The sequence below is a fragment of the Pseudophryne corroboree genome, chromosome 2 (assembly GCF_028390025.1).
Source record: "Pseudophryne corroboree isolate aPseCor3 chromosome 2, aPseCor3.hap2, whole genome shotgun sequence".
Lineage (NCBI taxonomy): Eukaryota > Metazoa > Chordata > Amphibia > Anura > Myobatrachidae > Pseudophryne > Pseudophryne corroboree.
In genome coordinates, this window is record NC_086445.1 from 377,010,494 (window position 1) to 377,028,838 (window position 18,345).

General features: G+C 44.1%; 1 protein-coding gene across 1 annotated transcript in view; it reads left to right on the top strand.

The window, feature by feature from the left end:
- Positions 1-18,345, top strand: part of TM9SF2 (transmembrane 9 superfamily member 2) — a 144,796-nt gene that overhangs the window by 97,598 nt on the left and 28,853 nt on the right. Inside the window, exons 6-7 of the mRNA XM_063953226.1 lie at positions 4,059-4,183; positions 15,258-15,369. Coding sequence (XP_063809296.1) covers positions 4,059-4,183; positions 15,258-15,369 — 237 coding nt within the window. The remainder of the gene's footprint in view (positions 1-4,058; positions 4,184-15,257; positions 15,370-18,345) is intronic.

An 18,345-nucleotide genomic window follows, 5' to 3' on the forward strand; every position in this document is an offset into this window, starting at 1 on the left:
TGCGGATGGGGGCAGGGCTTAACATTGGCAGTTCATCTGGTTTGCTTTTGTTCGGGAGCTGCACTAAAAGCTTTCTCTGGCTGTATGGACTCCTCCCATTAGTGCTGCAGCCTGTCTGTCAGCCTGACAGGGGAGAAGTTAGTCCGCTCTCCCTTCTGTGTGGCACGCTTCTATGTACAGCCTGCCTGTCATTTACCCACAGACAGCAGTAGCCAGATATACTTCATCTGGCTACCGCTTCTCCTCCTCTGTACAGGGGAACTGTGAGTTACACTGAAGGAAAATTTCTTACTGAGAAGTTTTTCAGTTTCACAGTCTGGTTGGGGAAAACTCAGCTGGACATGTAGCAGTTAACTGTTTGCGTGTGCTGTGATTTTTCCTTTACTCTTCGGTACTCTGGGGTGTTTCAGTATTGGGAAGTCCGAAGTACATAATTTCTTGGCACACCAGTAGAGTGTACTGTATAAGGTGCATTGCTGGATTGTATCTGTTTGTGTTACCGTTTCTTTTCCCTTGCACAGATGTCTGATAAGAGTAAGAGCAGGTTCTGCCCCAGAAAAAGGCACGGACTGGGGGGCAGTATGCGGCTCAAGTGCGGTAGAGACCCAGTCTGTCTGCCCTGGCAAGTGCTCCTTCTCATGTAGACACGCCAGCCCAGGTGGCAACCCTAGCGGGAGCCTTGTCTGAGTTGCCTTTGCCATTATCAGCTGCTAAACAGCTTCCTCCTTCTGTTTTACCGGTGGGTTCAGGGATGCCGGTTTAGTGAGGAACCGCTTTGCAACTTGAGCCAGCCTGGAAGCCGGGCTTAAATCGTTCTGTCAAAGGGTTTGTCCAAGTTTACTCCACTTTGTAGAAGGTACTGTATAGTTCATCCAGACACTGGATGTCCGCACTAGACCACTGCTCAGAAGAGGTGGCTACCCGCAATTCTGGAGTCCTGGAGGACTCAAATTCTGAAATCTCTTGGCAAGGAGAAGAGGACTGTCTAGGAGACTCAGACCAGGACTTTGTTTCAGTAAAGTAGGAGGAGGGGGCAGAAGCCAGGTTTTGATTATATCAGATTCTTCAGAAACCCAGGCAGTGTCCCTTTTCAAAAGGAAGAAGAAACGGCTGGTAACCTTTTCTTCCTCTGCACAAGACTTACTTGCTGGAGCTTGGGCTCACCTGGACTGAAAGTTGCAGTTGTCCCTGTGATTGTTCTCATTTTATCCATTGCCCCAGTGGACAGGTCTAAGTGGGAATCTCCTCCTTTGGTGGATCCATCAATTTCCATGTTGTCCAAAAAGACCACTATTAATGTTCTGGGATCCACGTCTCAGGGACTGTTTTTGTAAATTGGAAGCTACACTAAAATCCATTTACATGTCTTCTGGTATTTCTTTAAGGCCCATTTAGGTATCTGCATGGGTAAACAGCATTGGAAAAATGGGAAAACCTTCTGGTACGTTTTCGCTCCGGTTCTCCTAGAGCGGACCTGAATCCTCTTGCAGAACACATCAGAGTCTGCTACTTGTGGGAAGCTGCTTTAGATGCAGATCAGGTTTGCTCAAATGTGTCCACCTTGGCGGTTGCGGGCTGACAGACTCTTTGGCTTCGATCCTGGCAGGATGAACTCTGAATCTAAGCGGTACTTAGCAACTCTTCTATATTGTGGAGAAATTCTGTTTGGTCTTGGTTTGGATAAGATAATTGCATTAGCTACTTGCGGGAAATCTTCCTTCCTTCCTTCCTTCCTTCCTTTTGCCCGCCCGCCCCCTAAAAATCTTATTTGGGACCTTCCTTTCGATTGTCTATTAAGTCATGACCAAAAACAGGCCAGCCGCCATCCTCCAGGGGCGGAAATACTAGAAGACTCCAAGCCTGGCCTTCCCGTTGACAGGACCCCATACCAGCTGAAAAGCCAGCCAAGTGATGGGCTCCCTGCCCACATAGGGGATCCTATGGTGGGCGGTCGCTTTCCTTTTCAGGGCGTTTGGTTCAAGACTTGTTCAGATGTTTGGGTTCGGAACGTTATTTCAGTAGAGTACAGGATGCAGTTTGTTTGGCTTTCCATTTTCTTCACCACCAGTCTTCCAAGCTCTCCTCAAAAACAGAGAAGCCTTGCTCAGGCAGTGGAAAAACTCCTCCTGTCCACATAGGTCATCATGCCAGTTCTGTAAACTCTGATATATTGGGTTTTTATTCAAATCTTTTTGGTCCCAAAGCCAGATGGCTTTATTTGACCAATTCTAAATCTCAAGTTCCTAAATGTGCATCTGAAATATCAGAAGTACAAGATGGAGTCCCTATGCTTGGTGAGTATGGAAGCAGGTAAGTTCATAGTGCCATTTAATATTTTAGACACTTATCTTTATGTTCCCATTTGGAAACCTCACCCAGCTTTTCTGCAATTTGCCATTCGAGACTCTCACTTTCAGCTCAGAGCACTGCCCTTTGGTCTTGACTCCACCCAGCAGGCTTTTAACAAAGTGATGGCCATAATTGTAGCTCATATTTGCGAACAGGGAGTAATGATTGCTTTATAAGGGTTCCGTCAGCATAGATACTCCGGTCTCGTGTACCTTTATCTCATCAGATGCTTATATCCCATGGGTGGATAGTGAATTAAAAAAAATCCAACCTTATGCCATCCCAGGGTCTGCTGTTCCTGGGCATGTGATTTGACACATCCCGTCAAAGGATCTCTCTTCCTCCATAAAAGATTTTAGGGATTCAGTCTTTGGTAAAACTGACTCTCTCTTTTGAAGAAGTGGTTATCTATTAACCTGTATGTCCACTGTCTAGGAAAGCTAGTATCTTCCTTCGAGGCAGTTCAGTGCAGCAAGTTCCATTTGGACCTGCTGTTCAAGTGGAGAAGATCACATCTTTATCTGTCTAGAAGGATTCACCGCTCTCCTCAGACCCGTTTGTCTCATCTCTGGTTGCACTGCCATCTTAGCCTGTGTTGTCTGTTCACTATTTAGGAATGGACCTTAGGGCCTAATTCAGAGTTGATCATAGTGTGCTAAAAATCGCGCATCCATGATCCATTACACTGACATGCGGAGGGGCGCCCAGCACAGGGCAAGTCCGCCCCACATGCCGGGTCCACCCCCCCCCCCCCCCCCCTGCGAACATGTGAAAGCATTGCACGACGACGATGCTGTTGCATGCTTAGGGTAGCCCTCTGCTAGGCAGGCGGCTACTCGTCATGTTTCGGGTCGCAGCATCGTTCCATGCTGATTAAGGTCCTTAGTCACCACAAATACCAGCCTTCAAGGCTGGGGGCCAGTGGTTCCGCCACACTGCTGAAGGAAAAGACTGGATTTTTGTACTTACCAGAAAAATCCCTTACTCAGATTACAGGGCAGACACTGGGCGTCATCACTGCGCTGTTCTGTATTTCAGCTTTGTTTGGGTTATATTTGTTGTGTTTTGTTCTTGGTTTCCTCTCATCTAGAGTTTCTTTCCTTGGTTGCAGGAAGGTTTTCACGTGTTTACTTTTTTTCTGCTCTGTGGTTCTCAGTCTCTACTTGGGTATAGTTAAATATAAACTGAGGTCAGGTGGGGTATAGAGGGGGAGGAGCAAAGTTTCAAATTATCTAGGATTTAAAGTGCCAGGCTCCCAACACCACCATCTATAACCCAGTATAACTCCAGGGTCCCCCCATTGAATCGGAAAAAGGGATTTTACAGTACAAAAATCCTACTCTTAGAATAGATCTTGATGGTTGTTTTTGTTCTGTGCCTGTACTCTGTATTTCCCTCTTCCTCCCCAACCACTAACTTTTTTCTTTTTTCTTTTACACTGCTCTCCCCCAATTTATTTATTTGAAAAACAAGGGGGAAATGTCCTGTAAAATGTTTATTTGTACACATTTCTTAAGTAATAAAAGTAAAAAAATACAATGTAGTTCCCTTACTGTCCCCTGTGGTTTTCTTTGCAAAGGCAGAGTGCCATGGTGGAGTTCTTTGCAAAGGCCAAATGCAAAGATCTGAGGTTATTGTTAAATTACTGCTGTCAGGCAGATTAAAATTAATATTGGTGCTTAAATAACTACTTTTTATTGTATACACAGTCTGAATTTCACGAGAGAGATACATTTTATATCTTCAATCATGTGGACATAACAATCTTTTACCATATTGTTGAGAATGAAGGACACGAAGCACGATTAGTAGCTGCTAAACTAGAACCCAGAAGGTAAGCTGTTAAGTGCCTGTTACCATTTACCAGTCTATTTTACTTCCATATGTATACTGTCACTAGTAGCCGCACATGCCTTTGAAATAGAATAGGATTCTTGGCAGATTTGTCAAAGCCTTTTTGGAAATTCACAATTTTATGTAGAGCAAATCACTATATGGCCCTGTCCTAAACCATCAACATCCAGTTAGATATACAGTGTACATCTGGCAGCATGAACTCCATCCCTTATAGCTAGACATTTCATTTCATTTCAGTGTGTAAATAGCAAACGCTCATGCTTAATTGCTATGACCTATTTCAGCACCAGGAAAGCCAGAGATCTGCTGCCCATCATTCATAACAAAATATTAGTTTTTGTAAAATACATTTAGGGGTTTATTCAGAGTTGTTAGCAAACCAAAAAAGTTAGCAATTGGGCAAAACCTGTGGCACAGTAGGTGGGGCAGATATAACATGTGCACAAAGAGTTAGGTTTGGGTGTGGTGTGTTCTAACTGAAATCTAAAATGCAGTGTAAAAATAAAGCAGCCAGTATTTACTCTGCACAGAAACAATATAACCCACCCAAAGCTTTCTCTCTCTGCACATGTTACATCTACCCCACCTGCAGTTCAACATGGATTTGCCCAGTTGCTAACATTTTTGTTTTGCTAACAATTCCAGATAACCCCCTTAGTCACATCTTTGTGTAGTAGCCTAAACTCAGAAGCTATGGGAACAAAATTGGTCATATCGAGGGTGAAATATAGCATCATCTTGGTTTCTCCATCTTACTGAGAGACACTGTAACCATGGGGTTATAGAGGCCTTAGGCAGAAGTCTGGCCACTTTGAGAATCTGGTAAGTGTGAAGCTATTCCATCTCTACATCTCCTAGCCTGCCTGGAATCAGTCTCTGCAAGGAAAATTAGACCCTTACCTTAGCCATTCTTTTAGTGCATGGTATGGTTCATTGATGTTCACTTAATGCAGTCAGCAGTACGCATTTAAGGTCACTGCTTGCGTCACTAATTAATGGTTCTCATACTGGATGCAATCCCATACAGAGCAGGAGAGTCAGGGGGAGTCCTCCCCTTGCTAATACAGGTTGAGTATCCCTTATCCAAAATGCTTGGGACCAGAGCTATTTTGGATATCGGATTTTTCCGTATTTTGGAATAATTGCATAACATAATGAGATATCATGGTGATGGGACTCTAGTCTAAGCACAGAATACATTTCTGTTTCATATACACCTTATACACACAGCCTGAAGGTCGTTTTAGACAATATTTTTAATAACTTTGTGCATTAAACAAAGTGTGTGTACATTCACACAATTCATTTATGTTTCATATACACCTTATACACACAGCCTGAAGGTCATTTAATACAATATTTTTAATTACTTTGTGTATTAAACAAAGTTTGTTTACATTGAGCCATCAGAAAACAAAGGTTTCACTATCTCAGTCTCACTCAAAAAAATCCGTATTTCGGAATATTCCGTATTTCGGAATATTCCATATTTCGGAATATTTGGATATGGGATACTCAACCTGTAGTTACATTCAGTAATAGCCTGTATGATGGTTGTGGTGATGCAAGCGATAAGTACCAGATAGCTTTGTCTATAAATCAATCTTACTTGTATACCGTTTAGGTTTTATCATTAAGAACATAGACTTAGGCCAGTGTCCAGTTAGCTGCAGCAATTTACCACAGCTAATTGATCCCTCAGGGGCTATCCAATTAGCCATGTAAGCCGGCATTTATGATGGATTTTTTTCATCTGCCCAAGACGAGAGGAAAAAACAAACGAATAAACGACCGTTTTCTCTATCGTCCTAGTGGATGCTGGGGTTCCTGAAAGGACCATGGGGAATAGCGGCTCCGCAGGAGACAGGGCACAAAAAGTAAAGCTTTAGGATCAGGTGGTGTGCACTGGCTCCTCCCGCTATGACCCTCCTCCAAGCCTCAGTTAGATTTTTGTGCCCGGCCGAGAAGGGTGCAATCTAGGTGGCTCTCCTAAAGAGCTGCTTAGAAAAGTTTAGCTTAGGTTTTTTATTTTACAGTGAGTCCTGCTGGCAACAGGATCACTGCAACGAGGGACTTAGGGGAGAAGAAGTGAACTCACCTGTGTGCAGGATGGATTGGCTTCTTTGGCTACTGGACATTAGCTCCAGAGGGACGATCACAGGTACAGCCTGGATGGTCACCGGAGCCTCGCCGCCGGCCCCCTTGCAGATGCTGAAACGAGAAGAGGTCCAGAATCGGCGGCAGAAGACTCCTCAGTCTTCTTAAGGTAGCGCACAGCACTGCAGCTGTGCGCCATTTCCGCTCAGCACACTTCACACGGCAGTCACTGAGGGTGCAGGGCGCTGGGAGGGGGGCGCCCTGGGAGGCAAATGAAAACCTTTTTTGGCTAAAAATACCTCACATATAGCCTCCGGGGGCTATATGGAGATATTTAACCCCTGCCAGAATCCATTAAAGAGCGGGAGACGAGCCCGCCGAAAAAGGGGCGGGGCCTATGTCCTCAGCACACAGCGCCATTTTCCCTCACAGAAAGGCTGGAGGGAAGGCTCCCAGGCTCTGCACTGCACTACAGAAACAGGGTTAAAACAGAGAGGGGGGGCACTAATTTGGCGTTAGAAATATATAAAAGATGCTATAAGGGAAAACACTTATATAAGGTTGTCCCTATATAATTATAGCGTTTTTGGTGTGTGCTGGCAAACTCTCCCTCTGTCTCTCCAAAGGGCTAGTGGGTCCTGTCCTCTATCAGAGCATTCCCTGTGTGTGTGCTGTGTGTCGGTACGTGTGTGTCGACATGTATGAGGACGATGTTGGTGAGGAGGCGGAGCAATTGCCTGTAATGGTGATGTCACTCTCTAGGGAGTCGACACCGGAATGGATGGCTTATTTAGGGAATTACGTGATAATGTCAACACGCTGCAAGGTCGGTTGACGACATGAGACGGCCGACAAACAATTAGTACCGGTCCAGACGTCTCAGAAACACCGTCAGGGGTTTTAAAACGCCCGTTTACTTTAGTCGGTCGACACAGACACGGACACTGAATCCAGTGTCGACGGTGAATAAACAAACGTATTCCTTATTAGGGCCACACGTTAAGGGCAATGAAGGAGGTGTTACATATTTCTGATACTACAAGTACCACAAAAGAGGGTATTATGTGGGATGTGAAAAAACTACCGTAGTTTTTCCTGAATCAGATAAATTAAATGAAGTGTGTGATGATGCGTGGGTTCCCCCCGATAGAAAATTATGGGCGGTATACCCTTTCCCGCCAGAAGTTAGGGCGCGTTGGGAAACACCCCTTAGGGTGGATAAGGCGCTCACACGCTTATCAAAACAAGTGGCGGTACCGTCTATAGATAGGGCCGTCCTCAAGGAGCCAGCTGACAGGAGGCTGGAAAATATCATAAAAAGTATATACACACATACTGGTGTTATACTGCGACCAGCGATCGCCTCAGCCTGGATGTGCAGAGCTGGGGTGGCTTGGTCGGATTCCCTGACTAAAAATATTGATACCCTTGACAGGGACAGTATTTTATTGACTATAGAGCATTTAAAGGATGCATTTTCTATATATGCGAGATGCACAGAGGGATATTTGCACTCTGGCATCAAGAGTAAGTGCGATGTCCATATCTGCCAGAAGATGTTTATGGACACGACAGTGGTCAGGTGATGCAGATTCCAAACGGCACAAAGGTGTATTGCCGTATAAAGGAAGAGGAGTTATTTGGGGTCGGTCCATCGGACCTGGTGGCCACGGCAACTGCTGGAAAATTTACAGTTTTTACCCTAAGTCACATCTCTGCAGAAAAAGACACCATCTTTTCAGCCTCAGTCCTTTCGTCCCTATAAGAGTCATATCTGCCCAGGGATAGAGGAAAGGGAAGAAGACTGCAGCAGGCAGCCCATTCCCAGGAACAGAAGCGTTCCACCGCTTCTGCCAAGCTCTCAGCATGACGCTGGGACCGTACAGGACCCCTGGATCCTACATGTAGTATCCCAGGGGTACAGATTGGAATGTCGAGACGTTTCCCCTTCGCAGGCTCCTGAAGTCTGGTTTACCAAGGTCTCCCTCTGACAAGGAGGCAGTATGGGAAACAATTCACAAGCTGTATTCCCAGCAGGTGATAATCAAATTACCCCTCCTACAACAAGAAAAGGGGTATTATTCCACATTATATTGTGGTACTGAAGCCAGAAGGCTAGGTGAGACCTATTCTAAATCTAAAAAAATTTGAACACTTACAAAGGTTCAAATCAAGATGGAGTCACTCAGAGCAGTGATAACGAACCAGGAAGAAGGGGACTATATAGTGTCCCGAGACATCAGGGATGCTTACCTCCATGTCCAAAATTTGCCCTTCTCACTAAAGGTACCTCAGGTTCGTGGTACAGAACTGTCACTATCAGTTTCAGACGCTGCCGTTTGGATTGTCCACGGCACCCCGGGTCTTTACCAAGGTAATGGCCGAAATGATGACTCTTCTTCGAAGAAAAGGCGTCTTAATTATCCCTTACTTGGACGATCTCCTGATAAGGGCAAAGTCCAGGGAACAGTTGGAGGTCGGAGTAGCACTATCTCGGATACTGCTACAACAGCACGGGTGGATTCTAAATATTCCAAAATCGCAGCTGATCCCGACGACAAGTCTGCTGTGCCTAGGGATGATTCTGGACACAGTCCAGAAAAAGGTGTTTCTCCCGGAAGAGAAAGCCAGGGAGTTATCCGAGCTAGTCAGGAACCTCCTAAAATCAGTGCATCATTGCACAAGGGTCCTGGTAAAGATGGTGACTTCCTACGAAGCAATTCCATTCGGCAGATTTCACGCAAGAATTTTTCAGTGGGATCTGCTGGACAAATGGTCCGGATCGCATCTTCAGATGCATCAGCGGATAACCCTATATCCAAGGACAAGGGTGTCTCTCCTGTGGTGGTTACAGAGTGCTCATCTTCTAGAGGGCCGCAGATTCGGCATTCAGGATTGGATGCTGGTGACCACGGAGGCCAGCCCGAGAGGCTGGGGAGCAGTCACACAAGGAAAAAATTTCCAGGGAGTGTGATCAAGTCTGGAGACTTTTCTCCACATAAATATACTGGAGCTAAGGGTAAATTTATAATACTCTAAGCTTAGCAAGACCTCTGCTTCAAGGTCAGCCGGTATTGATCCAGTGGGAAAAACATCACGGCAGTCGCCCACGTAAATAGACAGGGCGGCACAAGAAGCAGGAGGGCAATGGCAAAAACTGCAAGGACTTTTCGCTGGGCGGAAAATCATGTGATAGCACTGTCAGCAGTGTTTCATTCCGGGAATGGAAACTGGGAAGCAGACTTCCTCAGCAGGCACGACCTCCACCCGGCAGAGTGGAAACTTCATCGGGAAGTTTTCCACATGATTGTAAACCGTTGGGAAATACCAAAGGTGGACATGATGGCGTCCCGTCTGAACAAAAAACGGGACAGGTATTGCGCCAGGTTAAGAGACCCTCAGGCAATAGCTGTGGACGTTCTGGTAACACCATGGATGTACCAGTCGGTGTATGTGTTCCATCCTCTGCTTCTCATACCTAAGGTACTGAGACTTATAAGACGTAGAGGAGTAAGAACTATACTCATGGCTCCGGATTGGCCAAGAAGGACTTGGTACCCGGAACTTCAAGAGATGCTCACAGAGGACTTATGGCCTCTGCCGCTAAGAAGGGACTTGTTTCAGCAAGTACCATGTCTGTTCCAAGACTTACCGCAGCTGCGTTTGACGGCATGGCGGTGGAACGCCGGATCCTAAGGGAAAAAGGCATTCCGGAAGAGGTCATTCCTACCCTGGTCAAAGCCAGAAAGGAGGTGACCGCACAACATTATCACCACATGTGGCAAAAATATGTTGCGTGGTGTGAGGCCAGAAAGGCCCCACGAAGAAATTTCAACTCGGTCGATTCCTGCATTTCCTGCAAACAGGAGTGTCTATGGGCCTCAAATTGGGGTCCATTAAGGTTCAAATTTCGGCCCTGTCGATTTTCTTCCAGAAAGAATTGGCTTCAGTTCCTGAAGTCCAGAAGTTTGTCAAGGGAGTATTGCATATACAACCCCCTTTTGTGCCTCCAGTGGCACTGTGGGATCTCAACGTAGTTCTGGGATTCCTCAAATCACATTGGTTTAAAACCAGTCAAATCTGTGGATTTGAAGCATCTCACATGAAAAGTGACCATGCTCTTGGCCCTGGCCTGGACCAGGCGAGTGTCAAATTGGTGGTTTTTTTCTCAAAAAAGCCCATACCTGGTTGTCCATTTGGACAGGGCAGAGCTGCGGACTCGTCCCCAGTTCTCTCCCTAAGGTGGTGTCAGTGTTTCACCTGAACCAGCTTATTTTGGTGCCTTGCGCCTGCTAGGGACTTGGAGGACTCCAGGTTGCTAGATGTTGTCAGGGCCCTGTAAATATAGGTTCCAGGACGGCTGGAGTCAGGAAAACTGACTTGCTGTTATCCTGTATGCACCCAACAAACTGGGTGCTCTTGCTTCTAAGCAGACTATTGCTAGTTGGATGTGTAATACAATTCAGCTTGCACATTCTGTGGCAGGCCTGCCACAGCCAAAATATGTAAATGCCCATTCCACAAGGAAGGTGGGCTTATCTTGGGCGGCTGCCCGAGGGGTCTCGGCTTTACAACTTTGCCGAGCGGCTATTTAGTCAGGGGCAAACACGTTGGTAAAATCCTACAAATTTGATACCCTGGCTAAGGAGGACCTGGAGTTCTCTCATTCGGTGCTGCAGAGTCATCCGCACTCTCCCGCCCGTTTGGGAGCTTTGGTATTATCCCCATGGTCCTTTCAGGAACCCCAGCATCCACTAGGACGATAGAGAAAATAAGAATTTACTTACCGATAATTCTATTTCTCGGAGTCCGTAGTTTATGCTGGGCGCCCATCCCAAGTGCGGATTATCTGCAATACTTGTACATAGTTACAAAAATCGGGTTATTATTGTTGTGAGCCATCTTTTCAGAGGCTCCGCTGTTATCATACTGTTAACTGGGTTCAGATCACAGGTTGTACAGTGTGATTGGTGTGGCTGGTATGAGTCTTACCCGGGATTCAAAATCCTTCCTTATTGTGTACGCTCGTCCGGGCACAGTATCCTAACTGAGGCTTGGAGGAGGGTCATAGGGGGAGGAGCCAGTGCACACCACCTGATCCTAAAGCTTTACTTTTTGTGCCCTGTCTCCTGCGGAGCCGCTATTCCCCATGGTCCTTTCAGGAACCCCAGCATCCACTACGGACTCCGAGAAATAGAATTATCGGTAAGTAAATTCTTATTTTCGCGATCACGGCTACGAAAATACATGGGTCTGGGAACTTATCCCAGATCCCGCGTGTTTTTGCTTGAAAATGGACCATTTTTCTCTGTCAGCCACTAGGGGACACTGGAATATGCCGACACTGGGCTATAGATGGGTGGCTATAGGGAACCTGGCACTTTAAATCTTAAGTGTTAATGCTCCTTCACTTCTATCCCCTATCAGCACTCAGTTTTAGAAATGTGCAGAGGGAGTCGGGCACATCAGGCTGAGCTCCAGCTTTAATTCTTTACTTTCTATTTTAATTTTGTTTTTACTTTACTTTTGCCTAACTATCCTCTTGAGAAGCCCTTGCCCACTTATTAGAGAAGTGGGGTCCGGGTCTTTATTTGCTGCACTTTCAGAGTACAGTGTTTATCTGAGAAGCACTGCCATTGCCTCCACAATGGACCACACTCCTGAGGGACTGAATAAGACAGTGTTGGTTTGTTACAGTGCTCCTTAATCTTCCCCCGCCGCAATGAGCACACAGCCGGAAGACAGCACACTGTGAAAGCCGCCCCCACACACACACACACACACACATTGCTTCCTCTCCTCGCGTGCACAGCGGGAAGAGAGGAGCGACTGCTCAGCTGCGGTCAGCCTTGGAAGACACGTGATGGCTGCGGACAAGGTACAGGGGGTACAGTAAGCGGGGTCAGCGCTGTCTTGGTACGGGAGCGCTGGCGGCGGTATATTTAAAGGATACAATTTATTGGGGGTGCCCAGCAGGTAGTAGGAGCTATTGCTGGTCCCCATAAGACATTGGCAGTTAAATGGGTGGGGGGGGTCTGAGCCAGTTGAGAGTGGGCTTCTGCCTGCCTAGCTAACAATTGTTACTTTTCTCCCTCTCTCTTCACTGGTAATAGGCACATGTAATAGGCACATTTTACAACCACCTGCTTCTAAACTGCAGATCCTGACATACAGGGTTATAGGCTCTGGTAGCTAGTAGAGCTTTTATATAGGGAGTCAGAATATTATATTAATATTATTATTCATACCTCCCTCTATCCTTCCTGCCTAGCTATCTGTTGGTCTGTACTGCTCAATCTGTGAGTGAGTGCAATGTGTGGGTCTCAGCCTTTACAATGACTGGCTAACTGCTAAGGTATCTCAAAAATTGTTTGTATGCTCCAAATGTAATAAAAAAGGTCACACAGATGATTCTTCCTTGTGTGAAACTTGTGCTGCAGAGATGAGCCAGTCTAGCTCATCTTAGGACACTATCTTTCTCCCCCCCCCCCTCCCCTCCCCCCACCGCCCTTGGACGATGGGCTCTCTCAGGAACTATGTTGCAGTTAAATTCTGAACTGGCTGCGTTGTTAAAGGCTCATGAGTAAGTTGACCCCACACAGGGTCCCAGAGCTACAAAGCCAACTTGGGTAGCTAATCTTTTCAGGTAGGTGGAAGGTCTGACAAAACTTCTGGATCCCTCTATGAATCAGGTTAGGGCATCCTTACGACCAACAAACAGAGATTATTGCCTCAGATCCTCCAATCGGATGAGTCAGGGAAGGAACTCATGTCTCAAGACGAGGCAGATGAAGATGACCGGGAGTTAGTTGAACTTTTGGAATCAGATGATTTATCCATAGGATTCTGCACAGGGGGTAGAGCCCCTCTTTTTGTGGCAGTACAACATGTATTAAACATACCTGTCACAGTAGCACTGGGTTCATCTGACATAATTTTGTTTGAAAAAAAGCAACGATCATCGGTCACCTATTCCTTTTCGCAGACTACTTCAGTCGGCAGGATCTTCATTAGGGAGAATGGGCTCTTCATCCAGAGGTGTTCAGAACTCTAGTGCCATGGTGGGGTTGCCCACAAGTGGACCTCATGGCGTCCAGACTGGATCATCAACTTCCTTGGTATGTGTCCAGAACATGGGACCCTCAAGCAGAAGCGTTGGATGCTCAAACTGTTCCTTGGCCATACAACCTCATCTACCTATTTCCACCTTTACCGCTGTTTCCTCGAGTTCTCAAGAGAATCAATTGAGAATCGACCACGGTGCTTCTGGTAGCTGCCGATTGGCCTCGGAGGGCCTGGTTCTCAGAACTGTGCTCCCTTCTGGTGGACGACACTATCTCTACGTCCGGATCTGTTACAACAGAGTCCTTTAGTTCACCCGATTTACCGAGGTTGCTGTTTAGGCCGACATCTTAAGTCATCACGGGATTCCAGATGCAGTGATTCCCACAATGCGTGTGAGGAAACCGGTTACAGCAGCCCCTTACCATTGCATATGGCGATCTTATGTGGCTTGGTGTGAACATAAAAGGTTTCCAACAGGGTCCTTTCGTCTGTCCCTTTATCTGTTTTTTTTTTTCTCTTTAAGCAGGATTGGATTCAGGACTCTGTGTAGGATCTATGAATGTACAAGTTTCCGCATCGCCCATATTTTTCCAGACTTTCTTACAAGGAGTTCTCAGAGTACAGCCTTAGTTTGTACCACCACTTGAATCTCGTGTTTGACTTCCTCCAGTCCGGTTTTTTTGAGCCTCTGGAAGATGTGGATCGGAAATACCTTGTATGAAAGACAGTGTTTTTACTAGCCTTGGCTTTCGGCTCAGAGGGTTTCTGAGTTAAGTGCATTGTCCTGTAGATCACCTTACCTAATCTTCCATGAAGACAGCAGAATTGAGGACGCATTAGTCTCTTCTTCTTTTTTTTTTTTTTTCTTCCAAAAGTTGTTTCGCCCTTTCATATCAACCAGCCTATTGTGGTCCCGTCTTTACGGGATGATTCGGGTATGCCTTCTTCTCTTGATATGGTTCGGGCTTTGAAGATTTATGTGGCCAGAACGGCGCCTTTACGTAAATCTGATGCTTTTGTTCATTCTTTATGATGCACCTCACAGAGGGTGGCCAGCTATGAAGCAGATCTTGGCGCTGTGGATTTAATTGACGATTCATCGGGCCTTGACCAGGCTCAATGGCCTCCGATGTTGATTTCTCCTCACTCCACAAGTTCTGTTGGGGCATCGTGGGCTTCCAGTCTTGGGCCACCATGACTCAGCTTTGCCTGGCTGCAATCTGGTCTTGGATTCATACTTTTTGTTAAGTGTTACAAGTTTGACACATTTGCCGCTTCAGCTTCTAGGTTTGGCTGCTTAGTTTTGCAGGTTCCTCAGCGCTCTCCCGCCCAAGGGGGAAACTTTTGGAATGCCCCAGTGTCCCCTAGTTCCTGCCTGAGAAAATGGTAATTTGGTACTTACCGATAAATCCTTTTCTCTGAAGCCCAAGGGGACACTGGACACATTGTTCAGGTTTGATGGTTTGTTACTGTGTGTTCTTCTCTCTCCTCGTTCTAGTTTTTTTTTTTTTTTTCCCTGTCCTCTCGGCTCATTCTTAATTGAAGGCTGACGGGTGATAGAGGGGGAAGAGCTTTAATACTTCTTAAGATTCAACGTACTAGGCTCCCTATAGCCACCCATCTATACCCCAGTGTCAGCATGTTCCAGTGTCTCCTGTGGCTTCAGAGAAAACGATTTATTGGCAAGTACCAGAATCCCATTTTTGCACAAGGAAAGGGTGCTGATTGGATATCTCATCAGAAAAAATTGCAATAAAAGCCTGTTTCTCTGTTGGATACCCCCCTTACTAATATTCATTATTTCCTAGACTTGCATTAAGTTGTCATGAATGTGCAATATCCTTATGGTTTACAGCTTTGTTGATGGTGTCCATTCTATTTTACTTCAGCTTCAAGCATACACATGACGACAAACCCGACTGCTCCGGGCCTCCAATGGAAATTAAGAATACACAAACTGGAGTTATTAAAATCCACTATACATATTCTGTGACATTTGAAGTGAGTGCATTAAACTAATTTAAATCTCTCTCTCTCTCTCTCTCTCTCTCTCTCTCTCTCTCTCTCTCTCTCTCTCTCTATATATATATATATATATATATATATATATATATGTATATGTATATGTGTGTGTGTATGTATATATATATATGTGTGTATGTATGTATGTATATATATATATATATATATATATATATATATAATTTGCAAGAAGAAGGAGGTTGTGCAATCAATGTTAACGTCCTTAAAAGTCCATACAGTCCGTATGTAATTTCTGATGTCGGTGCTAGCTCTTCTAAACAGTGTAACCACACTGTTAATGTAAACTGAAAAAGAATGATGAAGGCGCACTCAGTGAATCAAGATATAAAGTAGATTTACTACAAGTAACAGGCTCACATACATCAAGGTTTAAAATCACCGGCTCATGGAACTCGAAAGCGCTGTATCCAGTGTCTCTCACAGCGGTTCGTCTCTCAGGTTGCCGGCATGCAACAATTATCAGGTCAGCGTCTCAGCTTACGGAACAAGTGTTCTTAGTTGGAAAGAACACATCTTCGTTTAGGCCACGCCCAACGCGTTTCGTCACTGTATGACTTCGTCAGGGGGTGTGGTCAGTGTCTCCAGCGATGTCTTTTTATACGCACTGATTGTTCACATCATATATTCAGGTGTAACACATTACTATCAATCTTATACATACTTTTATAACAGTAACTCTATAAACATCTTTTATCTTACTTTTCTTTAATACAGATATATATATTCTGAGTGGACTTTATTTATAGAAAGAATATACTAATGTTAAAAAGATTATCATACAATGATTATCATAAAAAAGATCATAAAAAAGATCAGGAGAAAAAAACTATAAAACGTATATAGCAAGCAATACTAAAATGTCTGTAACTGAAGTTCAAATAAGTCAGTATATAATTTAGGCAGTAAAGAACAAATCAATTACAATATTGTAAAACACCAAACAGTTTTCTATTGGATGACTTATATTTTGTTCGATATAAATTCTTTGTTACTTAGTGAAACAACTGACGGGTATACGTACCCACTAAGGGAGGGGCGACCGCAGGGACAAGAACAAACTAAGCTACCACCGCAACTGCCGGAAGAAGCCGGGGTAGACATGGAAAGGTCACACCACCCGCCGTCTTTCCCCCCCATATGGCAACTCAACCAGTCTAAAACGCAACCCCAATCAGTTGCTAATAGCAATATCACCAGTCAGTGGCATACATTACAAATATATAATTAGTTAATTATATCAAAGGATCTTGCTTCTATCATACACTCTTTATCCGTAACAAACCGTCTAATCATAAATTACTCAATTAAAATACTATAATAACATAAGAGAATAGAAAGAATAAAAGGATGCATTGTATCATTAAAAAGGAAAGATACCTATAGCAGCAGAATTAACCATATAGAAGGGAGATTAAATTATGCAGAGTGGACAATATGCTAATATATTCTATAATTAATGTAAAAATGATGTAATATCATAGGTCTCATTTAAACCCGACGGTGCGAGAGTGTTTAGTTTGTATATCCAAAAGTCTCTCTTTTACTTAGTAGTTTTAGTATATCTCCACCTCTTGCATCCACAACCACATGTTCAAGGGCTTTGAAAGTAAATTGGGCCAAGGATGACTTACAGCAAACAGCCCAGTGTCTTGGGACACTATGCGTGGTGACTTTATTGACTATATTACGAGTATGTTCTAAAATCCTTAATTTTAAATGACGCTTGGTTTTCCCAATATATCTTGCTCCACAGCCACATTCTAACATATATATAACGTTGGTAGTTTGACAGTTAATAAAGCCTTTTATATCCCATGATTCCTCTTTATTACTACTGAAAATCTTCTTCCTTTCTCTGCTGGTATATTTACAAACCTTGCATTTATTACAAGGAAAAAATCCATTCACATTATCCAGCCAAGTTTTTTCTGTAATATTTTTCAGTCTGGATGGTGCTAGTCTATTTTTCAGAGTGGGTGCCCTTCTAAAAACTACCTGCGGAATTTCAGGAATTATTTTATTAAGTATGGGATCAAGCTTTAGAATATCCCAAAGCTTGATCCCATACTTAATAAAATAATTCCTGAAATTCCGCAGGTAGTTTTTAGAAGGGCACCCACTCTGAAAAATAGACTAGCACCATCCAGACTGAAAAATATTACAGAAAAAACTTGGCTGGATAATGTGAATGGATTTTTTCCTTGTAATAAATGCAAGGTTTGTAAATATACCAGCAGAGAAAGGAAGAAGATTTTCAGTAGTAATAAAGAGGAATCATGGGATATAAAAGGCTTTATTAACTGTCAAACTACCAACGTTATATATATGTTAGAATGTGGCTGTGGAGCAAGATATATTGGGAAAACCAAGCGTCATTTAAAATTAAGGATTTTAGAACATACTCGTAATATAGTCAATAAAGTCACCACGCATAGTGTCCCAAGACACTGGGCTGTTTGCTGTAAGTCATCCTTGGCCCAATTTACTTTCAAAGCCCTTGAACATGTGGTTGTGGATGCAAGAGGTGGAGATATACTAAAACTACTAAGTAAAAGAGAGACTTTTTGGATATACAAACTAAACACTCTCGCACCGTCGGGTTTAAATGAGACCTATGATATTACATCATTTTTACATTAATTATAGAATATATTAGCATATTGTCCACTCTGCATAATTTAATCTCCCTTCTATATGGTTAATTCTGATGCTATAGGTATCTTTCCTTTTTAATGATATAATGCATCCTTTTATTCTTTCTATTCTCTTATGTTATTATTATAGTATTTTAATTGAGTAATTTATGATTAGACGGTTTGTTACGGGTAAAGAGTGTATGATAGAAGCAAGATCCTTTGATATAATTAACTAATTATATATTTGTAATGTATGCCACTGACTGGTGATATTGCTATTAGCAACTGATTGGGGTTG